General features: G+C 51.3%; 1 protein-coding gene across 2 annotated transcripts in view; it reads right to left on the bottom strand.

Moving 5' to 3' along the window:
* Window positions 1–22,396, bottom strand: part of CERS2 (ceramide synthase 2) — a 53,160-nt gene that overhangs the window by 7,496 nt on the left and 23,268 nt on the right. For both annotated transcript variants that reach the window (XM_077319922.1, XM_077319913.1), the window contains exons 2-8: window positions 13,413–13,586; window positions 4,943–5,060; window positions 4,686–4,804; window positions 4,199–4,256; window positions 3,998–4,048; window positions 2,601–2,693; window positions 312–440 (exon numbers count right to left, since the gene is read on the bottom strand). In XM_077319922.1, coding sequence (XP_077176037.1) covers window positions 312–440; window positions 2,601–2,693; window positions 3,998–4,048; window positions 4,199–4,256; window positions 4,686–4,804; window positions 4,943–5,060; window positions 13,413–13,585 — 741 coding nt within the window. In that variant the 5' untranslated portion in view covers window position 13,586. The remainder of the gene's footprint in view (window positions 1–311; window positions 441–2,600; window positions 2,694–3,997; window positions 4,049–4,198; window positions 4,257–4,685; window positions 4,805–4,942; window positions 5,061–13,412; window positions 13,587–22,396) is intronic.

Below are 22,396 nucleotides of genomic sequence, written 5' to 3'. Positions count from 1 at the left end.
TTTATCAGTGCCGTGGTGAGCCCAAGGTCACCCAGCTGGCTGCATGTGGGGGAGCGCGGAATCAAACCCGGCTTGCCTGATAAGAAGTCCGCACTCCTAACCACTACACCAGTCTGTGTAGAGAAATTCCCCCTCTCCATTTGAAATTTCTTATTCTCCGTTTAGAATGAGAAATTCGCCCCCAACAAATTCGCCCTCTTGGCTCGAAACTAAAAATCCGCCCTCTTGTTTCGAGCACTAACAGCTGGAGGCCTCAGCCGAGGTCTAGAGAGGAACCCGAAGGGGCCTGGTAGGGGAGGGGAGCCCCTCACCTCCAGCAGGTAATCCGAGGCGTCGTGCAGGGCCATCACCAGAGTCCCCGCCCGAATGTAGTTGGTGTACCAGGAGAAGGTGATCAGGATGATGGTGGCCACGTGGTGGATGATCTGCTCCATGAAATCCTGCCAGAAACAAAAATCGTCTTTTGTGAAGAGTAAGGGACAACCTTTCAGATCCTTCAGGACAGCCACCCTGTCCCCTCTGAACCTCCACTTCTCCAGGTCCCAGGTCTTCCCCCTCGCTCTCCTCTGCCCCCTCTCTGTTTTGGCCACGTCCTTTGGGAAGGGAGGCCTCCGGAACTGCAACCGGCACTACATGTGGGGCCTGACCAATAAGGTATATAGGGGGACTGTGACATCTTATGATTTCCATGTGCTGCCTCTGTTGATAGAGCCCAAGGGCTGCATTGGCCTTCTTTAGTGCTGCATCACACTGCCTGCTCCTATTTTGCTTCCAGTCCACAAGTACCCCCAGATCTCCTTCACCCACCCTGCTCCCCACAAGTGACTCTCCCATCTGGTCTGCCTGCTCCTCCTTTGTGTGACCCCGACGGGGAACTCTGCCCTTCTCCTGACTGGGCTGCGTCTTCAATAACATCCAAAAGGTTAAAAAGCAAACCGCGCCAGACAATAAGATGGATGAGAAAAGCCCAAATCAAAACTCTCAATTAGAAGCTAATTGAAATGCGGTGGCCAGCTTCTTTGAGCCAACATAAAAATCTATATTCCAAATCTGGCGGCTGCTCAGCTCCAATTTAGGGAAACCCGATGCCAATCGCTCCTTTTAAACAGCGGGGCTGGCCCGTTTCCATGGCGAGGGCGGCTTGCTGCCCATCACACCGGCCAAAAACAGGGCCCTGCAGCAGACGCACTGGGTTGCCGGCTGAATTCCAGATCCATTTCAAGGAGTGGAGTTTATGCATCAAGGCCATACACAATCTGGGCTCTGCGTGTCAGATTCGAACTCACCGCTCTTAACTGCTACCCCACGCTGGCTCAGTCCTGCAGGGCTTACAAACCAGTTCTCCCCCAACCACCAGCCTCTGGCAGAGACCAAAACGAACCAGTTGCCGATAAACACCACAGGCCTCCCTCCATTCGTCTCCGCCATCCCCTCCAATGAATCAGGACCAGAACAACACCCACAACACCGTCTGTGAAACCGAGCGCTCAGTTGTTCAAACTGGATTTCAACTGCGATTACATATGTTATGTTGAGAACCACCCCAAGCTAGCTTGCGGGGCACTCTTATGTCCCCCGCAGAGCCTTACGCTCTGTGGGTGCAAATCTGTTGGTTGTGCCCGTCCCCAGGGAGGTGCGTTTGGCCTCAACCATGGCCAGGGCCTTTTCGGTCCTGGCCCCGACCTGCTGGAATGAGCTCCTGGAAGAGCTGCGGGCCCTGCGAGAGCTTTCCACATTCTGCAGGGCCTGCAAGACGGAGCTCTTCTGGCAGGTCTTTGGTTGAGGCCAGCTCACCCAGGACGATCTGACCCCCCTTGAAACCATCTCTGGCGGGTTATGTCATCCACCTGTATCTAGAAGAAGAAGAAGAGTTGGTTCTTAGATGCCACTTTTCTCTACCCAAAGGAGTTTCAAAGCGGCTTCCAGTCGCTTTCCCTTTCCTCTCCCCACAACAGACACCCTGTGGGGTGGGTGAGGCTGAGAGAGCACTGAGATTCCTGCTTGGTCAGAACAGTTTTATCAGCACCATGGCAAGCCCAAGGTCACCCAGCTGGCTGCATGTGGGGGAGCGCAGAATCGAACCCGGCATGCCAGATTAGAAGTCCGCACTCCTAACCACTACGCCAAACTGGCTCTCTACCCCGGAGGTAGGGGGTGGTGGTCTTTTAATTGGTTTTGTCACGACCATCTCGGGTTTTAATTTATGCGATGTAACTTATAAATGTTTAGGGGTAAGTTTTATTGGGGGGGTTATGTTTCTTTCCTGTAACCCGCCACAAACTTTTGGGGAGTGGCGGGATAAAAATCTAACAAATAAAATAAAATAAAATAAAATAAAATAAAATAAAATAAAATAAAATAAAATAAAATAAAATAAAGTAAAGTAAAGTAAAGTAAAGTAAAATATGAATGAATGAATGAATGAATGAGTGAATGAGTGAGTGAATGAATGAATGAATGAATGAATGTGGGAGATCGAACAAATAAATCAATAAACACATTTGTGGGACCCACCTGCAAAATGAGGACTGATCCAGTGGGGATCCTCCCTCGTTCAACCGGTGGTCCCCCCGCCCCAATTCACCCCTGGAGAAACCCACCTTCCGCTTCACGTCCGAGGCCACGCTGAAAAGCAAGGACCAGTAGAAGGACAGCTCGATGACGTAGTACCAGTATTGGGAAGGGAGGAGAGTCTGGAAGAAGAGGCAGGGTTAGGCCATCCCAGCATTGCGGGTTGTCTCCGTGATCAGAGAGTCAACCCAAACAGAGCACGTCCCTGAAGCTGGCGCTTGTGGGAACCGGCAACATCTGCAGCGTGCATGCTTCGGCAACATCAACGGCCTGGGCGCAATATCTGCGAGACCGCCCCCTCCCCCGAGAGGTTTCAGATCTCATGATCACAACTTGCTCGGGGTCCCCAGCCCCAAAGAAGAAGAAGAAGAAGAGTTGGTTCTTATATGCCACTTTTCTCTACCCGAAGGAGTCTCAAAGCGGCTTCCATGTGCCTTCCCTTTCCTCTCCCCACAACAGACACCCTGTGAGGGAGGGTGAGGCTGAGAGAGCCCTGAGATTATTGAAGGAGAAGAAGAAGAGTTGGTTCTTATATACCGCTTTTCTCTACCTGAAGGAGGCTCAAAGAGGCTTCCATTGACCTTCCCTTTCCTCTCCCCACAACAGACACCCTGTGAGGAGGGTGAGGCTGAGAGAGTCCTGAGATTACTGAAGAAGAAGAGTTGGTTCTTATATGCCGCTTTTCTCTACCTGAAGGAGGCTCAAAGCGGCTTACAGTCGCCTTCCCTTTCCTCTCCCCACAACAGACACCCTGTGAGGTGGGTGAGGCTGAGAGAGCCCTGATATCACTGAAGAAGAAGAAGAGTTGGTTCTTATATGCCGCTTTTCTCTACCCGAAGGAGGCTCAAAGAGGCTTCCATTGACCTTCCCTTTCCTCTCCCCACAACAGACACCCTGTGAGGAGGGTGAGGCTGAGAGAGTCCTGAGATTACTGAAGAAGAAGAGTTGGTTCTTATATGCCGCTTTTCCCTACCCGAAGGAGGCTCAAAGCGGCTTCCAGTCGCCTTCCCTTCCTCTCCCCACAACAGACACCCTGTGAGGGAGGGGAGGCTGAGAGAGCCCTGAGATTACTGAAGAAGAAGAAGAAGAAGAAGAAGAAGAAGAAGAAGAAGAAGAAGAAGAAGAAGAAGAGGAAGAAGAAGAAGAGGAAGAAGAAGAAGATTCTATGATTCTATAAGAAGAGTTGGTTCTTATATACCGCTTTTCTCTACCCAAACTTTCCTCAAGTCATAAAAGCAGGGCTTCTGAAAGAGCAGGACAGCATAGACAAAAGCCAAGAGTGAGCCAGGCCAGGGACTCAAACAGAGTCACACCAAGCAGCCTCTTTTGTTGGGAGCACAACTTTGGATTCAGTTCTGCCTTTTAATGGAATCTTTTGGGGATTTCTGCTATGGCATTTGAATTCTGAGCTACTCAAACAACTTACCTGGATGGGATAACCTTCCCAAACTTTATTCAGTTCATAAAACCAGGGTTTCTGAAAGAGCAGGAGGTAAAAAAAAAAAACACAGAAGCCAAGAGTGAGTTAGGAAGACGCTGGCCAAGATCACACAGGGATTTTCAAAAAGGGGACATTTGGGGGGGGGGAGGGAGGGATCAGAGGGAAAGAAAATACAGTTGTACTTACATCTACAATAACAGACATGCCAGCAATGAAAGCAAGAAGGTAAAAGGTGAATCTCCAACTGAAAAAGGAAGAAGAGCGATTTTTTTTCCTGAACAAATGAAAACATGGGGGAGGGGAGCCCTAAATACACTATAAAAACCTTGAACATTTTTTTAGAATCTGAATAGTCTGCTTGTGAACCTTGCTGGTGCTTCATTCCCAAATGCTGCACCTTCCAATGCTAAACCCCCCCCCCCAAAAAAAAAAACACCTCCCAAGTAGAAACCTAGCATGTCAAGGCCAGAACCTCTCCCCTGACAAGCTAACTCTCAACATGAGGGGAGAGGTCCTTTTGTGTTTCTGGAGGGAAGGAGCCTTCTTCTGTTTTGCTGTCAGGTCCGTTCAACCCAGAATGACTATCCAGTCGCCCAGCGAATTTGTTCACCACGTGGGAATTCGAACCCGGATCTCCACTCTAGGCCTTTCCACGCCACCGGCTCTCCTTTACCTGGCCTCTCGGAACTTCTTGAGCATGCTGGGCCGGTCCTGGTTGCGTCTCCGGCGGAACCACCGCTCCACCTGCCGTGGGGTGTAGCCACATTTCTTGGAGAGGGCCTCGATATCCACCTGGCGGGAGATGGGAGAGGTCGGTGAACGGAAGCCGCAGGGAAAGGGCAGAACCGCCTCCAAGCACAGAGCGACCAATCGGAGCGTTGTGAGCCTCCTGGAACAACTACGAAGATGCGCCGCCCCTCGCAGAATTACCTGTTTGGGACGTTTAGAAGAAGAGGAGTAAAAAGTCTCCAGCACAGGATTCGGCGTGGCTTTTAACTGCACTTTGTCCTTGACGTTCAAGAGATGAGCGAGTGGGGTGGCCACGTACCTAGAGGGCAAGGAGGAAACCCAGTTAACCCAAACCGGAAGCGTGTGACGATGCAGCCGTGGAACGATAGCGGCACGGAGCTGGAAGGGACCTCAGAGGTCATCAAGTCCAACCCCAGGCACAATACAGGAAATTCATACTTCTCTCACCCCCCCCCACCCACCCACCCCCGATGGCACCTTTCCTCTCCTATTTTTTTCTCTTCCTTTTTAACTCGATGGCGAGCCCCATGGATTTGGGTCCATCTGTAAAAACGGAATCTTAGCACAAGATTTTAGATACTTTATTATTCCAAGTATCGATGACCGTGGATGTTTCTCGCCAAAAACCACCAGGCCTGCCTACGAACACACAACTTCTACCAATCTTCATAGCCCCCTCCTCTCCCCCCATGCCAAAACAGGAACAATGATCCCAGGATTCAGGTTTTAAAACGTGCAATTGTTAAGTTTTAAAATGCAACTACGTTTTTTATCGTCGACGCTGTAAACCGCCCTGACCCTTCAAAGCAGGGTGGCATATGTGTAGTCGACAAGTGGTCCTCCAGATGTCCATGGACTACAATCCCCATGAGCCCCTGCCAGCAAACGCTGGCAGGGGCTCATGGGAATGGTAGTCCATGGACATCTGGAGGACCACAGGTTGACTACCCCTGGATTACATGGAAACAAAGAAAGTTATGGAGCAGCAGGAGAGCTCTGACACATGAATACTCGTCCGAAGTTAGACGGAGATCCCCATCCTGCCGGGTCCCGACTCTGGAGTTGCCAGGTCTACAGTTGCTGGCCAAACATCCGGGACAAAAATGACAAAAATGACCAGACCATGGCCATGCAGCCCCGAAAACCCACAACAATCCAAACATGAAGCAAAACTGTTAAAATAGTAAAAAGGAGAGAACTGGTGACAGAACCCCCAGAGGGCCCTGTATCAGGAGAAGCCCAAACATCTAGACCTGCTAGAGTCACAGAATTGGAAGGGGCCAGAGAGGCCATCTAGTCCGACCCCCTGCTCAAGGCGGCATCAGCCTTTCCTCACAGGGCTTAGTCCCCAAGGTCCTGGATCCTCCTCCTCCTCGCTCTCCTCTGCCCCCTCTCCGTTTTGTCCACGTCCTTTTGGAAGGGAGGCCTCCAGAACTGCACACAGGACTCCAGGTGGGGTCTGACCAATGCAGTATACAGCGCAGGGAGTGTGACATCTTGCAATTTGGATGTGCTGCCTCTGACTGCATTGGCCTTCTTTACCGCTGCATCCCACCGTCTGCTCCTATTTCGCTTCTGGCCCACGACTACCCCAAGATCTCGTCCACACACTCTTCTCCCCAGAAGTGTCTCTCCCACCCAGAATGCCTGCTTCTCACTTGGGTGACCCAGAGGTAGAACTCTGCCCTTCTCCTTATTGAGTTGCATCTTGATCCACTAGCCCACTTTTCCGGCGTGCTCAGATCTCGTTGAACTCTCTCTACCGTCCGGGGTGTCCGCTTCTCCTCCCAATTTGGTGTCATCTCCAAGTTTTAACGCCCTAAAACGTCCAGATCACGGAGAGAAATCTTGCAAAGTACCAAATCCAGGACCGAGCCCTGTGGCACCCTACTGCTCCCCCCCCCTCCAGTCCGATGAAATGCCATTCACCACCACTCTTTGGGTGCAGTTCTCTAGCCGGTTCCCTTACCCACCTCACTATCCAAACATCCAGTCTGCAGTTCTCCAATTTACAAGATTTTGAAGACGCAAGGGTTTTTTTTTAACTAGGGAACGTCTGGAGTCTCTCGACGTTAATGATGAACCAGTTATGGGCTTGAGAGACACAGGGACAGAAGCTACCAGAGGGAAACGAAACCTGGTAAAGAACAACCAATATTTACCAGGAAGGTCATGAAGGATTAAGGGAATAAGTGCAGGGGTTTGAGGTGGATCTGGCCTAACTCCCACTCAAATGCAAAGGATTCCAGGGGAACTGGATAATGAGAAGAGGAGGGGAGCCAGATGTTCCCGTCTTATTAGGAAACAAACTGGTGTCACAACAAACTCCCAAAAGACAGCCTCAGGCTTCGGAGCAGAGCAAAATTCATTACGCTGGTGCGAGAGCCAGCGTGGTGTAGAGCTTAAAGAGGGGCAGCCTCTAATCTGACAGCAGATCTGATAACCATCTTCCAGTATTTAAAAGGGTGCCATGGAGAGCAGTGGTCCCCAACCCCCGGTCCGGGGACCGGGACCGGTCCGTGGATCAGTCGGTACCGGGCTGCAGCTCCTCCTCGTCCTCCTCCACGGCTGCTGCCTCGGGGTCTGCCCTGCCACTAGCTCACCTTTGGTGCTCTCCAGCGGCCGCCGTGGCTGGGGCTCCCCCTCGGCGTGGCACTGCGCAGCTGCTGCTGGCAACACCCCCCAGCGGGTGGTGGGAAGTCGGGCACCAGCGGGAAAGCAAGTGGAGCAGGGGCTCAGGCGGCAGTGGCAACATCTCTCAGCAAAAGACTACCCCCCCCCCGGGCCTCAGTAAAATTGTCAAGCGTTGACCGGTCCCCAGTGATAAAAAGTTTGGGGACCACTGCAATAGATGACTTGAAATGTATTACAGTTTATGAATCTAGTAAGCTTAATTTCATAATCGTTTACCCCAATAGTATCACTTTTCACTTCCTCTGTAAACTGACACAAGCCACATTTATCACTAACTACTGGCAAACTATGATCGTTCAGTGTAAACTCTTTCCCAAAAATGATTTCTTGAATGTTTCTCCTTCTCTTCCATGCAAAGATTGTGTTTTGTTCACATCCTTTAATGTGTGAGGTAAGGTGCCGATGTTTCAAAAACCCATTTTCAGTCTGGTGGGAATATGCTGAATGTTCTAGCACACATACCATCCTGTTCGTAGTTTCCCATAAGTAGTTCTATAAAATGTAAAATAGTTCTGTAAGATAGTAGTAAATCTCTAGTGGTAGAGCTTGCCCTTGCTCTATTAACCACCTGGGCTGGGTAGATTCTTTCTCTTATAGAGAAAGCAAGTTTCTCTGCTGCTTTTTTAAAATCTCCGTCATCGGGTTTAATTCTATGATCTCTCAAAAACTGGGACGTTTCTTTTTCAAATATTTTGAGTGGTATGAAGAGAAATCTGGTACAGCATTACAACAATTATATGATGTGATTTTATGGTTTGGTGTATGGAATAGGCCCATTTGGTGTATGGAAAAGGCTAAGACATCACATAAACAATCCTTATTTTGATAAGATTGTGTTTTACACATCTTTCTTGGGTGATACATTTATGATTTACAAGGATCCCAACACTTGACAAGAATTTATTTCTTGGGCCTATTCCATACACCAAAACATAAAATCTGATTGTAAATCACATCATATATGTATTAATATTTGGACATGTATGGGCATAAAGACGATGAAAACAGGTTAAAAGTTTCTACTTATTTCGAACCAACTGGTTGTAATGCTGTACCAGATCTCTCTTCATACCACTCAAAATATTTGAAAAAGAAACGTCCCAGTTTTTGAAAGGTCGTAGAATTAAACCCGATGAAGGAGATTTTTAAAAAGCAGCAGAGAAACTTGCTGTCTCTATAAGAGAAAGAATCTACCCACCCTAGGTGGTTAATAGAGCAAGGGCAAGCTCTACCACTAGAGATTTACTACTATCTTACAGAACTATCTTACATTTTATAGAACTACTTATGGGAAACTACGAACAGGATGGTATGTGTGCTAGAACATTCAGCATATTCCCACCAGACTGAAAATGGGTTTTTGAAACATCGGCACCTTACCTCACACATTAAAGGATGTGAACAAAACACAATCTTTGCATGGAAGGGAAGGAGAAACATTCAGGAAATCATTTCTGGGAAAAAGTTTACATTTCGTGATCGTGGTTTGCCAGTAGGTAGTTAATATTGTGGCTCATGCCAGTCATGCGTACGTTTATGGAGAAAATGAAAAGTGATATTACTAATTAAGCTTAATAGATTCATAACGTCATCTATTGCAGGGGTAGTCAACCTGTGGTCCTCCAGAGGTTCACGGACTACAATTCCCATGAGCCCCTGCAGGCAAACGTCTTCACGTCCTTGGAAGACACGTGTCAGGATTAAAACACAGCGTCAAGACAGCTCCGCCCACACGACATAAGGAAATTAACCACTCATGGGATGATTTGAAATGCATGGCAATTGAACATATATAGGATCAGGGATAAGGACGTTCTAATATTACTAGGAAGTACGGACTCCCTGGAGAAGAGCCTAATGCTGGGAGCGATCGAGGGCAAAAGAAGAAGGGGACGACAGAGAATGAGGTGGCTGGATGGAGTCACTGAAGCAGTCGGTGCAAATTTAAATGGACTCCGGGGAATGGGAGAGGACAGGAAGGCCTGGAGGATCATTGTCCATGGGGTCGCGATGGGTCGGACACGGCTTTGCACCTAACAGCAATATCACTAGACCTCTTTTGCAGAAGGAAGCCGAATGGGTCTTTAAATTAAAAACTTGGCAACCTGAGGGACTAAGTCATTTGTTGGAACTAATTAGGTATGGAGGTACTGTGTGCAGTTCTGGAGGCCTCACTTCAAGAAGGACGTAGAAAAAATTGAAAGGGTACAGAGGAGAGCGACGAAGATGATCTGGGGCCAAGGGACCAAGCCCTATGAAGATAGGTTGAGGGACTTGGGAATGTTCAGCCTGGAGAAAAGGAGGTTGAGAGGGGACATGATAGCCCTCTTTAAGTATTTGAAAGGTTGTCACTTGGAGGAGGGCAGGATGCTGTTTCTGTTGGCTGCAGAGGAGAGGACACGCAGTAATGGGTTTAAACTTCAAGTACAACGATATAGGCTAGATATCAGGAAAAAGTTTTTCACAGTCAGAGTAGTTCAGCAGTGGAATAGGCTGCCTAGGGAGGTGGTGAGCTCCCCCTCACTGGCAGTCTTCAAGCAAAGGTTGGATACACACTTTTCTTGGATGCTTTAGGCTGCTTAGGGCTGATCCTGCATTGAGCAGGGGGTTGGACTAGATGGCCTTTATGGCCCCTTCCAACTCTATGATTCTATGATTCTATGAGGTTTGGTATCTGTTCTTTAACAAAGTGGAGGTGGCAGGGGTGCTTCCTAGGACCGGGGGGGGGGGGGGGAGCAGCTCCTCCCAGGGCTCTCGATGGGCCCCAGAAGGGCCGCCCTGACCTTTCTCCACGGCCCTGAGGCTTCCCTGGGCAAGGGGGAGGGATGGCACCTCTGCCCCGGGAAGCCTCTGGGAGGTGGAGACAGGGTGAGCCAGCCCTTCTCAGGCCCAGCGGGTAACCTGCCTCAACGAGGCTTCAGGCCACAGGGGGAGGGCAGGGAGGGGGAGAATGTCCACTGCTTCCCCCACCAAAGCCCCATGGCTGCCTCCGTGGCCCTCCACAGGGCTCTGGAGGGTGGTGGGGAGGGAGGGGGGAAAGACCCCCACCACCCTGGCCCCTCAAAGCTCCACAGCTGCCTGGACACTCTTCGCTCTACCCGCACTGCTGGGGGGGGGGGGGGAGAGCGCACAGCTGATTGTATTTCGCATACAAGGGGCTTCTTTGCTCGTTGTATATAAAATGTATGTATCTGGTTGCTTGCTGAAGACCAATTGTGTTAGGATTCTTGTGGGAATCAACTTGCAGAGGAACCGGCTGGCCCCTGGGTGAGACGGGAGGCTGGACTGATCCTGGCCCGGCAGGACTCTTCTTCTGAAATGGTCCACCAAGACCCCGGCAGAACAGCTCCGTTTTACAGGCCCCACGGAACTGGATCTCAACCAGAAGCCTGTCCCACCAGGTTGGAGCCAGGGCAGAAGAGGCCCTGATCCTGGCTAACAACAGGCGCGCCTGCCTCGGGCCAGGGACTACTAGCTGGTTCCCATCTGCAAAGGAGGAGTAAAGCACCGGCTGCATAAAGACTAAGAGTTTTACTAAGAAGAGAAACCTAAGAGAGGAGAGAGAGAGAGAGTTCTAACAGTCTAAAGGACTAAATTTCCAAAGAAAAAGAGAGCAGGACCTCGTCAAAAGAACAGGCAGTCTCCAGTTCAGCCAATCAGGACACCAGAGGAGATTAGCTGAAAATATCCAGATATCCCTACTCTACTAGTTGTGAATTTCCTGCATTCTGCAGGGGGTTGGACTAGATGACCCTGGAGGTCCCTCCCAACTCTATGATTCTAGGATTTTCCCCTCTATGATTCTAGGATTTTCTTGGAATATGCTAACTCCACTTTCCCCCACGATGCCCCCCTGTAGGGTACTCTTCATATGCTCTTGAATTTTACACACCGCAGATGTTGCAAATTCCAGTGTTCCCGCACTCCCGGCTATTTCTGCCCCTCGGTGAACCTCCCGGCCTCTTCCCCCCCATCACAGCAACGCAGGGCTTCACCCGGGGGGCCCCCACCGCCCTAACAAAGCCCTGCTTGTTTCCCTCCTCTCCTTGGGAGAGATTGTCAAAATGTGTTAAATAATTGCTCTTTAATACTTCGGCCTCTCCGTCCCCGGCCCGTTCCTGGACAGTGCTGAGATAATGCGCGTTCCCCCCGCCCCGAGTGGCATGCGAGACAATGCGCCGATTGTGGCCGGGGGCAGCGCTGGGCTCCCGTCGATGCCAGCCTTCCCACCCACTTCTCCCCGTCCGATTGTTCTCCTGGTACTTGGCAAGGCCTTGACGGCCAAGGACGCTGCATTCCCACCTCCGCGCCTGGCCTACAGTTGGGACCCAGGGGGCCGATCGCACCAGCCCGCTCTCCGGACCTAGAGCTGCCGGCTGGCTTCAGGAAGCAGGCGTGTTAACGGCAGGCTAAATGTGCTGATCTTGTTACATCTGGGAGCCAGTTTGGGGCCTTTGCAGCCAGCCTGAGCTCTGAACTGTTTTGGTTTCAAAAGAATTTTCAGCTCAGCACCCGGAAGAAGTCCCTGGCAGTTAGAGCTGTTCCTCAGTGCAACAGGCTTCCTTGGGAGGTGGCGGGTTCTCCTTCTTTAGAAGGTCAAACAGAAATGCTGCTTTTCTTAGAATAAAATCATAGAATCCTAGAGCTGGAAGGGGCCATGCAGGCCATCTAGTCCAACCCCCTGCTCAACGCAGAATCAGCCCTAAGCATCCAAGAAAAGTGTGTATCCAACCTTTGCTTGAAGACTTCCAGTGAGGGGGAGCTCACCACCTCCTTAGGCAGCCTATTCCACTGCTGAACAACTCTGACTGTGAACATTTTTTTCCTGATATCTAGCCTATATCGTTGTACTTGAAGTTTAAACCCATTACTGCGTGTCCTTTCCTCTGCAGCCAACAGAAACAGCATCCTGCCCTCCTCCAAGTGACAACCTTTCAGATACTTAAAGAGGGCTTTCATGTCCCCTCTCAACCTCCTTTTCTCCAGGTTGAACATTCCCAAGTCCCTCAACCTCTCTTCATAGGGCTTGGTCCCTTGGCCCCAGATCATCCTCGTCGCTCTCCTCTGTACCCTTTCAATTTTATCTACGTCCTTCTTGAAGTGAGGCCTCCAGAACTGCACACAGTACTCCAGGTGTGGTCTGACCAGTGCCGTATACAATGGGACTATGACATCTTGTGATTTTGATGTGATTCCCCTGTTGATACAGCCCAAACTGGGTAGAGAAAAGCAGCATATAAAAACCAACTCTTCTTCTTCTTCTTCTTCACTACCTCACCTTTCTCTCCCCAACAAGGAACCCGAAGACCCTCCCTTTAGTCCTCCAACAACCACTCAGGGTAGTCAAACTGCGGCCTTCCAAATGTCCATGGACTACAATTCCCATGAGCCTCTGCCAGCAACCACCCCTGCCCTAGAGTCACCCCTCCCAAGCAGCCAGGCCCTCCAGGGGAACTGATCTCTGTAATCTGGAAATGAGCTGCCCTTCTGGGGGGATCCCCAGGCCCCACCTGGAGGCTGGCATCCCTAGGCTGAGAACCCGTACCTGACTCAGCGTCACCCAATAACCTGCTCTGGCACAGTGGGAATTCTAACCCTGATTCCCAAAATCCCAAAAGGCGAAGAGTCCTTTAGAGCAGGGGGTAGTCAACCTGTGGTCCTCCAGATGTCCATGGACTACAATTCCCATGAGCCCCTGCCAGGGCTGTCTAACTTCGGACGAGTATTCATGTGTCAGAGCTCTCCTGCTGCTCCATAACTTTCTTTGTTTCCATGTAATCCAGGGGTAGTCAACCTGTGGTCCTCCAGATGTCCATGGACTACAATTCCCATGAGCCCCTGCCAGCAACGCTGGCAGGGGCTCATGGGAATTGTAGTCCATGGACATCTGGAGGACCACAGGTTGACTAGCCCTGCTTTAAAGTCACGTTTTCGGCCCCTCCCGCGAGGCACTCACATTTCAAAGAGATGTCTGAGGAGGAGAAAGACGAAGGCGAAGGGGAAGGTGATGTAGAGGTCGGAGGGGTGGGCGCGGACCCGTCCATCCTGCTGCTCGAGGCTGGCCCAGGTTAGGTTTGCTGGCAGCCACAGGCGGTCCCACCAGAAGTAGCTGTATAATACCTGCAACATCCTGAAAAGACCAAAAACAGGGAGGGGGGTGAGCTGGGTGGGCCATGGGGAAGGCTGATTCTGCGCCCTTAGGCACACGGCGAGTGGGTGGGCTGGAGGGAGGGTGCTGGCGTGGGGCAATTGTGGCCCTTTCTTGCATGCCCAGGGAAATGACCATCGCCACGTTGGGGTCAGGAGGTGAATTCCTTCCGGGCCAGACTGGACAGGGATTCTGGGTTTCTTTTTTTATAGAGGGGGCATCTTCCGGGCATGGAATTGGGGCCACTGTGTGTGGGCAGGTAGTTGTGAATTTCCTGCATTCTGCAGGGGGTTGGACTAGATGACCCTGGAGGTCCCTTCCAAATCTAGGATTCCCCCTATTCCCCCTGCAGGGTTCCAACTTATTGGTCATTCCCAGCCCCAAAGAGGCTCACCTGGCCTCAATTAGGGCCAGGGCCTTCTCGGTCCTGGCCCCTACCTGGTGGAATGAGCTCCCGGAGGCGCTGCGGGCCTTGAAGAAACTTTCTGCTTGTCTCAGGGCCTGTAAAACGGAGCTCTTCCGCCAGGTTTACGGTTGAGGCCAGGGCAAGAAAAGATCTGTGGAACCCCCTGAAGGAGGACAAGGAAGAATAAAGAAGGAAGTTCGCCTCCATTTTTGTTTTTTAACAACTGTCCAGCAGTCCCCCTTGCCTCCCAACAGGGGTCGGGGGGTTGGTTTGCCGCTGTATTTTTGTAGATTTTGTTATGAATTGTTGTATTTTAACAGGGGTTTTAGGGGATTGTTTTATTTTTATCTTGTAACCCGCCACTAGCCGGCTTTGCCGAGAGTGCCGGGTAGTAAATAATAACAATAATAACAACAATAACAACAACAACAATATTAATAAATAGATGACCCTGGGCGTCCCTCCCAATTCTATGATCCGATTATTCTACTTCTGGGCTGAAAGAAGCAGCACAAAAACAAGGTTGGCATTCTTCCCAGGAAGCTACATCGAAAAAATCCACGCAGAGAAAAGCAATAAAATCAGAGTCCATTAGCACCTTTAAGACCAACAAAGATTTATTCAGGGTGTGAGCTTTCGAGTGCAAGCCCTCTTCCTCAAATTAAGAACTCCCTACATGACAGTGGGAATATAAAAAATTAATTCTGTTCAACTGTGTCACACATCCAAATACAGCCATTTGATGATATGAGAAAAACAGAACCCCAAAATCATAGAATCATAGAGTTGGAAGGGTCCACAGAGGCCATCTAGTCCAACCCCCTGCTCAACGCAGGATCAGCCCAAAGCATCCTAAAGCATCCAAGAAAAGTGTGTATCCAACCTTTGCTTGAAGACTGCCAGTGAGGGGGAGCTCACCACCTCCCTAGGCAGCCTATTCCACTGCTGAACTACAGTCCTAGAGTGGGAAGGGGCCATACAGGCCATCTAGTCCAACCCCCTGCTGAAAGGACCAGGGAGGAGGGGATGGGGAAGACCTGGAGTGCTCTACCTGGCCACAGAGCACCTGCCAAACCCTGTTCATCGCAATCTTTCTCCTTGAGATTCCTTTCAGTTCACCTGCCCAGCCCCAGGGGTTTCCTTCCACTGTCAAGTTACACTGATGGCTCCAGGCCCACCCAATTTGTTCTGCCCCTTCCAGCAGCAGACTTGACTAAGCAGGTGCCAAAAGACCAGAAACCCCGGCCACGCCTCTCCCTCTCCCTCTCCGGTTAGCTGCCAAACTCTCAGCACTGAAAGGAGATGGGAGCAGAAGGGTCAATATATCTTCCAGTTAGTGTTTGATGCTGTGCAGGGGCGGGGCGGACAAAGGGCCTTTAATCCTCTCTTCAAAGACAAGCTAAGTGTCTAACTTTATTGGAGCAAAGATAAATTTGGAACCGTGGATGAATTTTGGGTGCCAAGGGACACGGAGCCAAGGGTGGGGGGAGGGGAGAGAAGGGCTCATGCTTCCGTCTACAGTTGCCAACTCCTGGAGATTTGGGGGCAGCATCCTGGAAAGGCTGGGGTTTGGGGAGGGGAGGTACAACTTCGGGGTCCAATGGTACTGACTCCACTCTCCGAAGGAGCCATTTTCTCTGGGAGATCAGTGGCACTTCTGGGAAATCTCCCGGCGCCATCTTGAGGTTCAGACCGAAGAAATTATCAACCCAATGGCGTATGTCAATATTCATGCTGGATAGCTACGGTTAGAGTGCCTTTAAAGCAGATTCAGTCAATTTTAAGGCCTTCAGAGTGAACTTGCAAAGGCTTGGAGGCTTGCAACAGGCATTTAAATTTTAAAGAGACTGTGTTCCCTTTAAAGTTTAAATGCCTTTCCCCTCCATTCGTAAAAATAGAAGAAGGAGGTACCTTCAGCATTCAGTCAATTTCAAGGCCTTCATAGTAAAGTTGCACGAGCGTGGAGGTTTGTAAAAGGCATTTAAATCTTAAAGGGACTGTGTTCTCTTTAAAGTTTAAATGCCTTTCCCCTTCATCAGGAAAAATAGAAGATGGGGTACCTTTTTTGGAGGCCCCCTGTTCCAATCTTTTCCAAACTTGGAAGGCGGGTTAGGTATATGCACCAGCAGACATGCTACAAATTTGGTACTACTATCGCAAAAAAACACTGCCCCCAAGCCTCCGACACTCCTCCATCAACTATCCATTATAATATTCCTCATAGGCTATAACGTCGCTGGGAAAATTCGATATTCCCAAATATCCCGCCACGAGCCACTTGTGGGAGTACAGGGGTAGAAATAGAAATAAATATTTACTAAATGTGAATACCACACCTGAACTGGATTCAGGGATATCAGGAAATAACGATATTCTTCGAGTTCAATATACCCAGCCCCCCAAAATATTATTTGGAGTGTACGACCACTCTGAAAGGCCATGCAATGAGGGCCACAGACAAACCTTCACGGGTGCTGCAGTCTCCAGCCATAGAATCATAGAGTTGGAAGGGACCTCCTGGGTCATCTAGTTCAACCCCCTGCACTATGCAGGACACTCACAACCCTCTCGCTCACCCACTGTCACCTGCCACCCCCTTGAGCCTTCACAGAATCAGCCTCTCCGTCAGATGTCTCTCCAGCCTCTGCTGAAAAATCTCCAAAGACGGAGAACCCACCACCTCCCGAGGAAGCCTGTTCCACTGAGGAACCGCTCTGACTGTCAGGAGCTTCTTCCGGATGTTGAGATGGAATTTCTTTTGCATTAATTTAATCCCATTGGTTCTGGTCCGTCCCTCCGGGGCAAGAGAGAACAACTCTGCTCCATCCTCCACATGGCAGCCTTTTAAATACTTGAAGATGGTTCTCAGATCCCCTCTCAGTCGTCTCCTCTCCAGGCTAAACAGACCAAGCTCCCCCAACCTTTCCTCATATGTCTTGGCCTCCAAACCTATCACCATCTTTGTTGCCCTCCTCTGGACACCCTCCAGTTTGTCTACATCCCTCTTCAACTGGGGTGCCCAAAACTGAACATAGCCATTCAAAATGTCCCACCGTGCCCCACCTATGAACCTCAGCGTTTGGGACGCTGGCCTCTCAGTGACCCCGGCCATGACAAACTGCACAATAGTCATGAAAAGCAACTTCTGCACAAAACCCAACGGCGTTCATGGGTTACAAACACAACAGGTTTTGTGCCCAGATTTGGAAAGCGAGGCAGTTTTATCTCGTACGGCTAGATTCTTCGGTGCGTTTAGAGGCCCCGATGAAACATCCCAGGCGTTTTACAGGGAGTGAGGGATTTTCAACAATCTCACTCTCTAAACTGGAAGGAAAAGAGTGGGAAATTCTGTAACATTCTAGGGTGTGTTTTCTAACCGGGACAAAGGAGATCAGGGAGTCCTGAGGTTGGCAGAAAGAGCTGTCAAGACACAACCGACGTACAGTTCTTGTCGTATGAGAGAAAGAAGAGCTAGGGTACGTGTGTGTGGAGTTATACCCCACTTTTCACCACCCAAAGCGGCTTACAAACACCATTCTTTGACTCTCCAAACCAGTCACCCGGTGAGGTGGGTGGGGCTGATAGAGCTCTGGGAGAACTGCTCTGGGAGAACGAACAGCTTTGAGAGAACTACGACCAGCCGAAGGCCACCCAGCCACCTACATGTGGAGGAGGAGCGGGGAATCAAAGCCGGCTGTCCCAATTGGAGGCCGCTGCTCCAAGCGTTACCTCGAACCGGTTCGACAGCCCTGGCTTGTGGGCTTTTAAGAAGCATTTGGCCCGACTCTGGAGAGAGACTCTGTTGATCCTCGTTCAAAACCCACAAAGCAATTCCCAGAAAACAGACCTCTCTTTTCGTCCCCCCCTTCCGCCCTCCCCTCCAGGATGCATTTCTGTTATTGCTCTTCACCTCCACTCCGGAGGGAAGCAGAGGCATCTACAAAGATCATTATGGGTGGATCAACCGGAGGGAGGGAGGGACATCCCAGAAGCCAGGCATCGCTGCTGCTCCAGGGTGGCCAAACCTCTCCCCCAGGGGCTGACCAAACGTTTGGCTGGAGGACTTTGCCTCTCCAAGTGGACTGGAGACCGAGGTGGGCAAGTGGACAGAGGGCCGCAGAATGGATACCACGAGAGGCAGCAGACGAGCTGCCCATCCCCCCCCCGCCCCCCGGGAAGAACAGAAAACCTTCAAAGTGTTTTCCAGAGTTTTTTTGGGTAGCGTGTGGACTACTGACTTTTGGGCTTGTTAATATAGCGTATGTTCGTTGAGGTTCATGTGGAACCGTGTTGGTCTGAATTAGCACAACAAAAACAGAGTCCAAGAGCACCTTTGATACCAACCGTCTTCAAGCAGCGGCTGGACAGACCCTTCTCCTGGATGCAGGAGGCTGATCCTGCACTGAGCAGGGGGTGGGACTGGATGGCCTGCATGGCCCCTTCCCACTCTAGGATTCTAGGAGTCTAGTTCAGCAGTGGGAGGGGCTGCCTAAGGAGGTGGGGAGCTCCCCCTCACTGGCCGTCTTCAAGCAGCGGCTGGGCAGATCCTTCTCCTGGATGCTGGAGGCTGATCTTGCACTGAGCAGGGGGTGGACTAGATGGCCTCCATGGCCCCTTCCCACTCTAGGCTTCTAGGAGTCTAGTTCAGCAGTGGAAGGGGCTGCCTAAGGAGGTGGGGAGCTCCCCCTCACTGGCCGCGGCTGGACAGATCCTTCTCCTGGATGCTGGAGGCTGATCCTGCACTGAGCAGGGGGTGGGACTAGATGGCCTCCATGGCACCTTCCCACTCTAGGATTCTAGGAGTCTAGTTCAGCAGGGGAAGGGGCTGCCTAAGGAGGTGGGGAGCTCCCCCTCACTGGCCGTCTTCAAGCAGCGGCTGGACAGATCCTTCTCCTGGGTGCTGGTGGCTGATCCTGCACTGAGCAGGGGGTGGACTGGATGGCCTGCATGGCCCCTTCCCACTCTAGGATTCTAGGAGTCTAGTTCAGCAGAGGAAGGGGCTGTCTAAGGAGGTGGGGAGCTCCCCCTCACTGGCCGTCTTCAAGCAGCGGCTGGACAGATCCTTCTCCTGGATGCTGGAGGCTGATCCTGCACTGAGCAGGGGGTGGGACTAGATGGCCTGCATGGCCCCTTCCCACTCTAGGATTCTAGGAGTCTAGTTCAGCAGAGGAAGGGGCTGCCTCAGGAGGTGGGGAGCTCCCCCTCACTGGCCGTCATCAAGCAGCGGCTGGACAGATCCTTCTCCTGGATGCCTGAGGCTGATCCTGCACTGAGCAGGGGGTGGGACTAGATGGCCTGCATGGCCCCTTCCCACTCTAGGATTCTAGGAGTCTAGTTCAGCAGAGGAAGGGGCTGCCTAAGGAGGTGGGGAGCTCCCCCTCACTGGCCGTCATCAAGCAGCGGCTGGACAGATCCTTCTCCTGGATGCCTGAGGCTGATCCTGCACTGAGCAGGGGGTGGGACTAGATGGCCTGCATGGCCCCTTCCCACTCTAGGATTCTAGGAGTCTAGTTCAGCAGGGGAAGGGGCTGCCTAAGGAGGTGGGGAGCTCCCCCTCACTGGCCGTCATCAAGCAGCGGCTGGACAGATCCTTCTCCTGGATGCTGGAGGCTGATCCTGCCCTGAGCAGGGGGTGGGACTACATGGCCTTCATGGCCCCTTCCCACTCTAGGATTCTTTGACTTTCCAGCACAAGAGTGTGTTTGGGCCCAACTGAAGTTGTGCGTGTTGACATACTGCACCCCACTTTGGTGTGGGAGGGGAGGAATGTGGGGCCTCATCTCTCTTCCCCACTCTAGGCCCCCAAACGGAGAGGAAGTTGTTTGCGCCGTCTGGCTCTGCTATTGCGATCGGCGTTTGGCTCCAGCGTCTGCCAGCCACGCTCTTCCCCTTCTGAGCTGCAGGCCAAGTCTCAGTCCGGAAGCGTGGAGCTGGCTGGGAGCCAGCCGCAGGGAACCTCCTTCCCGCCTGGCAACAAGTGATCCGAAGGCATTTCGCGCCTGGCAGGGCTAAGACAGACAAATCCCCCTGAGGTCGCGGCAGCAGGTGCTGGGCAGGGCAGGCGAGCCGCGAAGAGCCAGCCTTACCCTGAGCAGAAGCTTTCGGGATGCATTCAAAGCGTCAGGCCCCTGCCCTGATTAGATTTGCCCACTCTGGGTAGGGGGGATTCCTGGAGATGAAGGGGTGGAGTGAAGGGAAGGAGAGGTTTTGCAGGGGAGAGGGATCTCAAAAGGGTGGAGAGGCAGAGAATCTCCCCTCCAAAGCTGCCTTTTTCTCCTCCGGAGGAAGCAGGGAGGCGTGGCTCATGACAGCTCCTCCTCTACCACCGATGCTGTTAATCTTGACGGCGCTCCTGGACTCTGGCTCTTTTCCACGGCTACAGAAGGACTCACCCGGCCACCCGCCCATCTTGATCTGTTCCCAGTGACTGTAACCCATGAAATTAGTTGACTCAAGCTGTAGTTTCTAGGCAGCTGGAAGGGCTTTTCCGCACATTGAGCACTGTAGCGCGAAGCCTGCTGTACGGCAAAGCGCGGGAAATAATCGCGATTCACCGGCACTCCACACCTCTCGAGCTGCCTCGAATGTTTCCGGGCTCTTTTTGCGCGTCTCGCACTCCTCACTCGCTGCTGGAAACGCGAGATGAGAAAGCAAGGCGCTTTAGCCTTGTTTCGCTTTGGCCTGCCTACCACTGCCACCAACCAATCCCCTCCCGGCATGGCTGATTGACATATGAACTCTCATATGGCTGATTGACATATGAGAGCCAGTTTGGTGTCGTGGTTAGGAGTGCGGACTTCTAATCTGGCATGCCGGGTTAGATTCTGCACTCCCCCACATGCAACCAGCTGGGTGACCTTGGGCTCGCCAAAACTGTTCTGACCGAGCAAGAATATCAGGGCTCTCTCAGCCTCACCCACCTCACAGGGTGTCTGTTGTGGGGAGAGGAAGGGAAGGCGACTGTAAGCCACTTTGAGACTCCTTCGGGTAGGGAAAAGCGGCATATAAGAACCAACTCTTCTTCTTCTTCTTCCGTAATCTCAGGGCTCTGTCATCCTCTCCTCCCTCACAGGGAGTCTGTTGTGGGGAGAGGAAAGGGAAGGCGATTGGAAGCTGCATTGAGACTCCTTCGGATAGGGAAAAGCGGCATATAAGAACCAACTCTTCCTTCTTCTTCTTCAACTTCCAGCAACCACTGAAACTAAAATTTAATAGACTTATTCGTTTAAACACCTATCCGAATACACATAGAGGCACAGACAATCACAGCCGAGGTGTATGTTCCCCTGTTCGGTTCTCCCATTTTTAAAAAGAACTTCCAGTCCTGGGAAAAAGGGAGAGGGTGGCGGGTGTGAGGGCAGGACATTGGAGACGGAGATAGCACTTCTTCGCCTCCATACATTTCTCGTGCTGGTGGCCTGCTGGTTGTCCGTCGGGGGATAGCGCTTTTTACGCTGGTGAATCGACTTCTTGGGATTCAGCAACTCGTGCTTTAAAATGCCAGATGCAGAGAGCAGTTTGCTGGCTGGACATGGGAGGTTGGCAACAGCATGTGGAGCGGCTGGAATACAGCGTCTTCAGAGGGTAAGCATGATGCTAAATTTATGGCTTACAAGGCACCTCTCGTGCTCCTGGAGCCCTTGGCACACATGCAACTGTTTAGGGGCAGGAATGGGTGAATATTTTACATCCGTCTCTGGACTTTTGACCAGCCCCGTATGAACAGCTCTCTCAGTTAAGCAAGGACAGTTGTGTTTGATAGCCAAAGGAGTCACTGGCCCTCTTTCCAGGAGCAGCTGTGGCCAGGAGACATTGAAAGGTGTTAAACTTGGTTGGTTTTAATCTCAAACTTCACTCAGTCTAAAGCAGGGGTAGTCAAACTGCGGCCCTCCAGATGTCCATGGACTACAATTCCCAGGAGCCCCTGCCAGCATTCGCTGGCAGGGGCTCCTGGGAATTGTAGTCCATGGACATCTGGAGGGCCGCAGTTTGATTACCCTTGGTCTAAAGAATTGTGCATGCCCATGAAAGCATACGCCCAGAATTAAACTCTGTTGCTCTTGAAAGTGCCCCTTTGTTTGAACTGAAAAGGAAGAGTTGGGGGTTTAGCACCCTGCTTTTCACTGCCCTGATGACTTTCAAAACAGCTGACAATCACCTACCCCTCCTCTCCCAAGCAAATGACCTGATACAATCAATATTTGAGTTTCAAGTTAGAGAGAAACAGGCCCAGAACCCATTCTGACTGAAAGCAGCTAATCCCAGCTGTTGAGAACAAAGAAGAAGAGTAGTTGCTTCTTATATACCGCTTTTCCTTACCAGGAGGAGTCTCAAAGCAGCTTACATTTGCCTTCCTTTTCTACTCCCCTCAACAGACACCCAGTGA

Source organism: Paroedura picta, chromosome 1 (assembly GCF_049243985.1).
Source record: "Paroedura picta isolate Pp20150507F chromosome 1, Ppicta_v3.0, whole genome shotgun sequence".
Classification (NCBI taxonomy): domain Eukaryota; kingdom Metazoa; phylum Chordata; class Lepidosauria; order Squamata; family Gekkonidae; genus Paroedura; species Paroedura picta.
The sequence above is the reverse complement of the archived record's forward strand: the minus strand, read 5'-3'. Positions and strand labels throughout refer to the sequence as shown.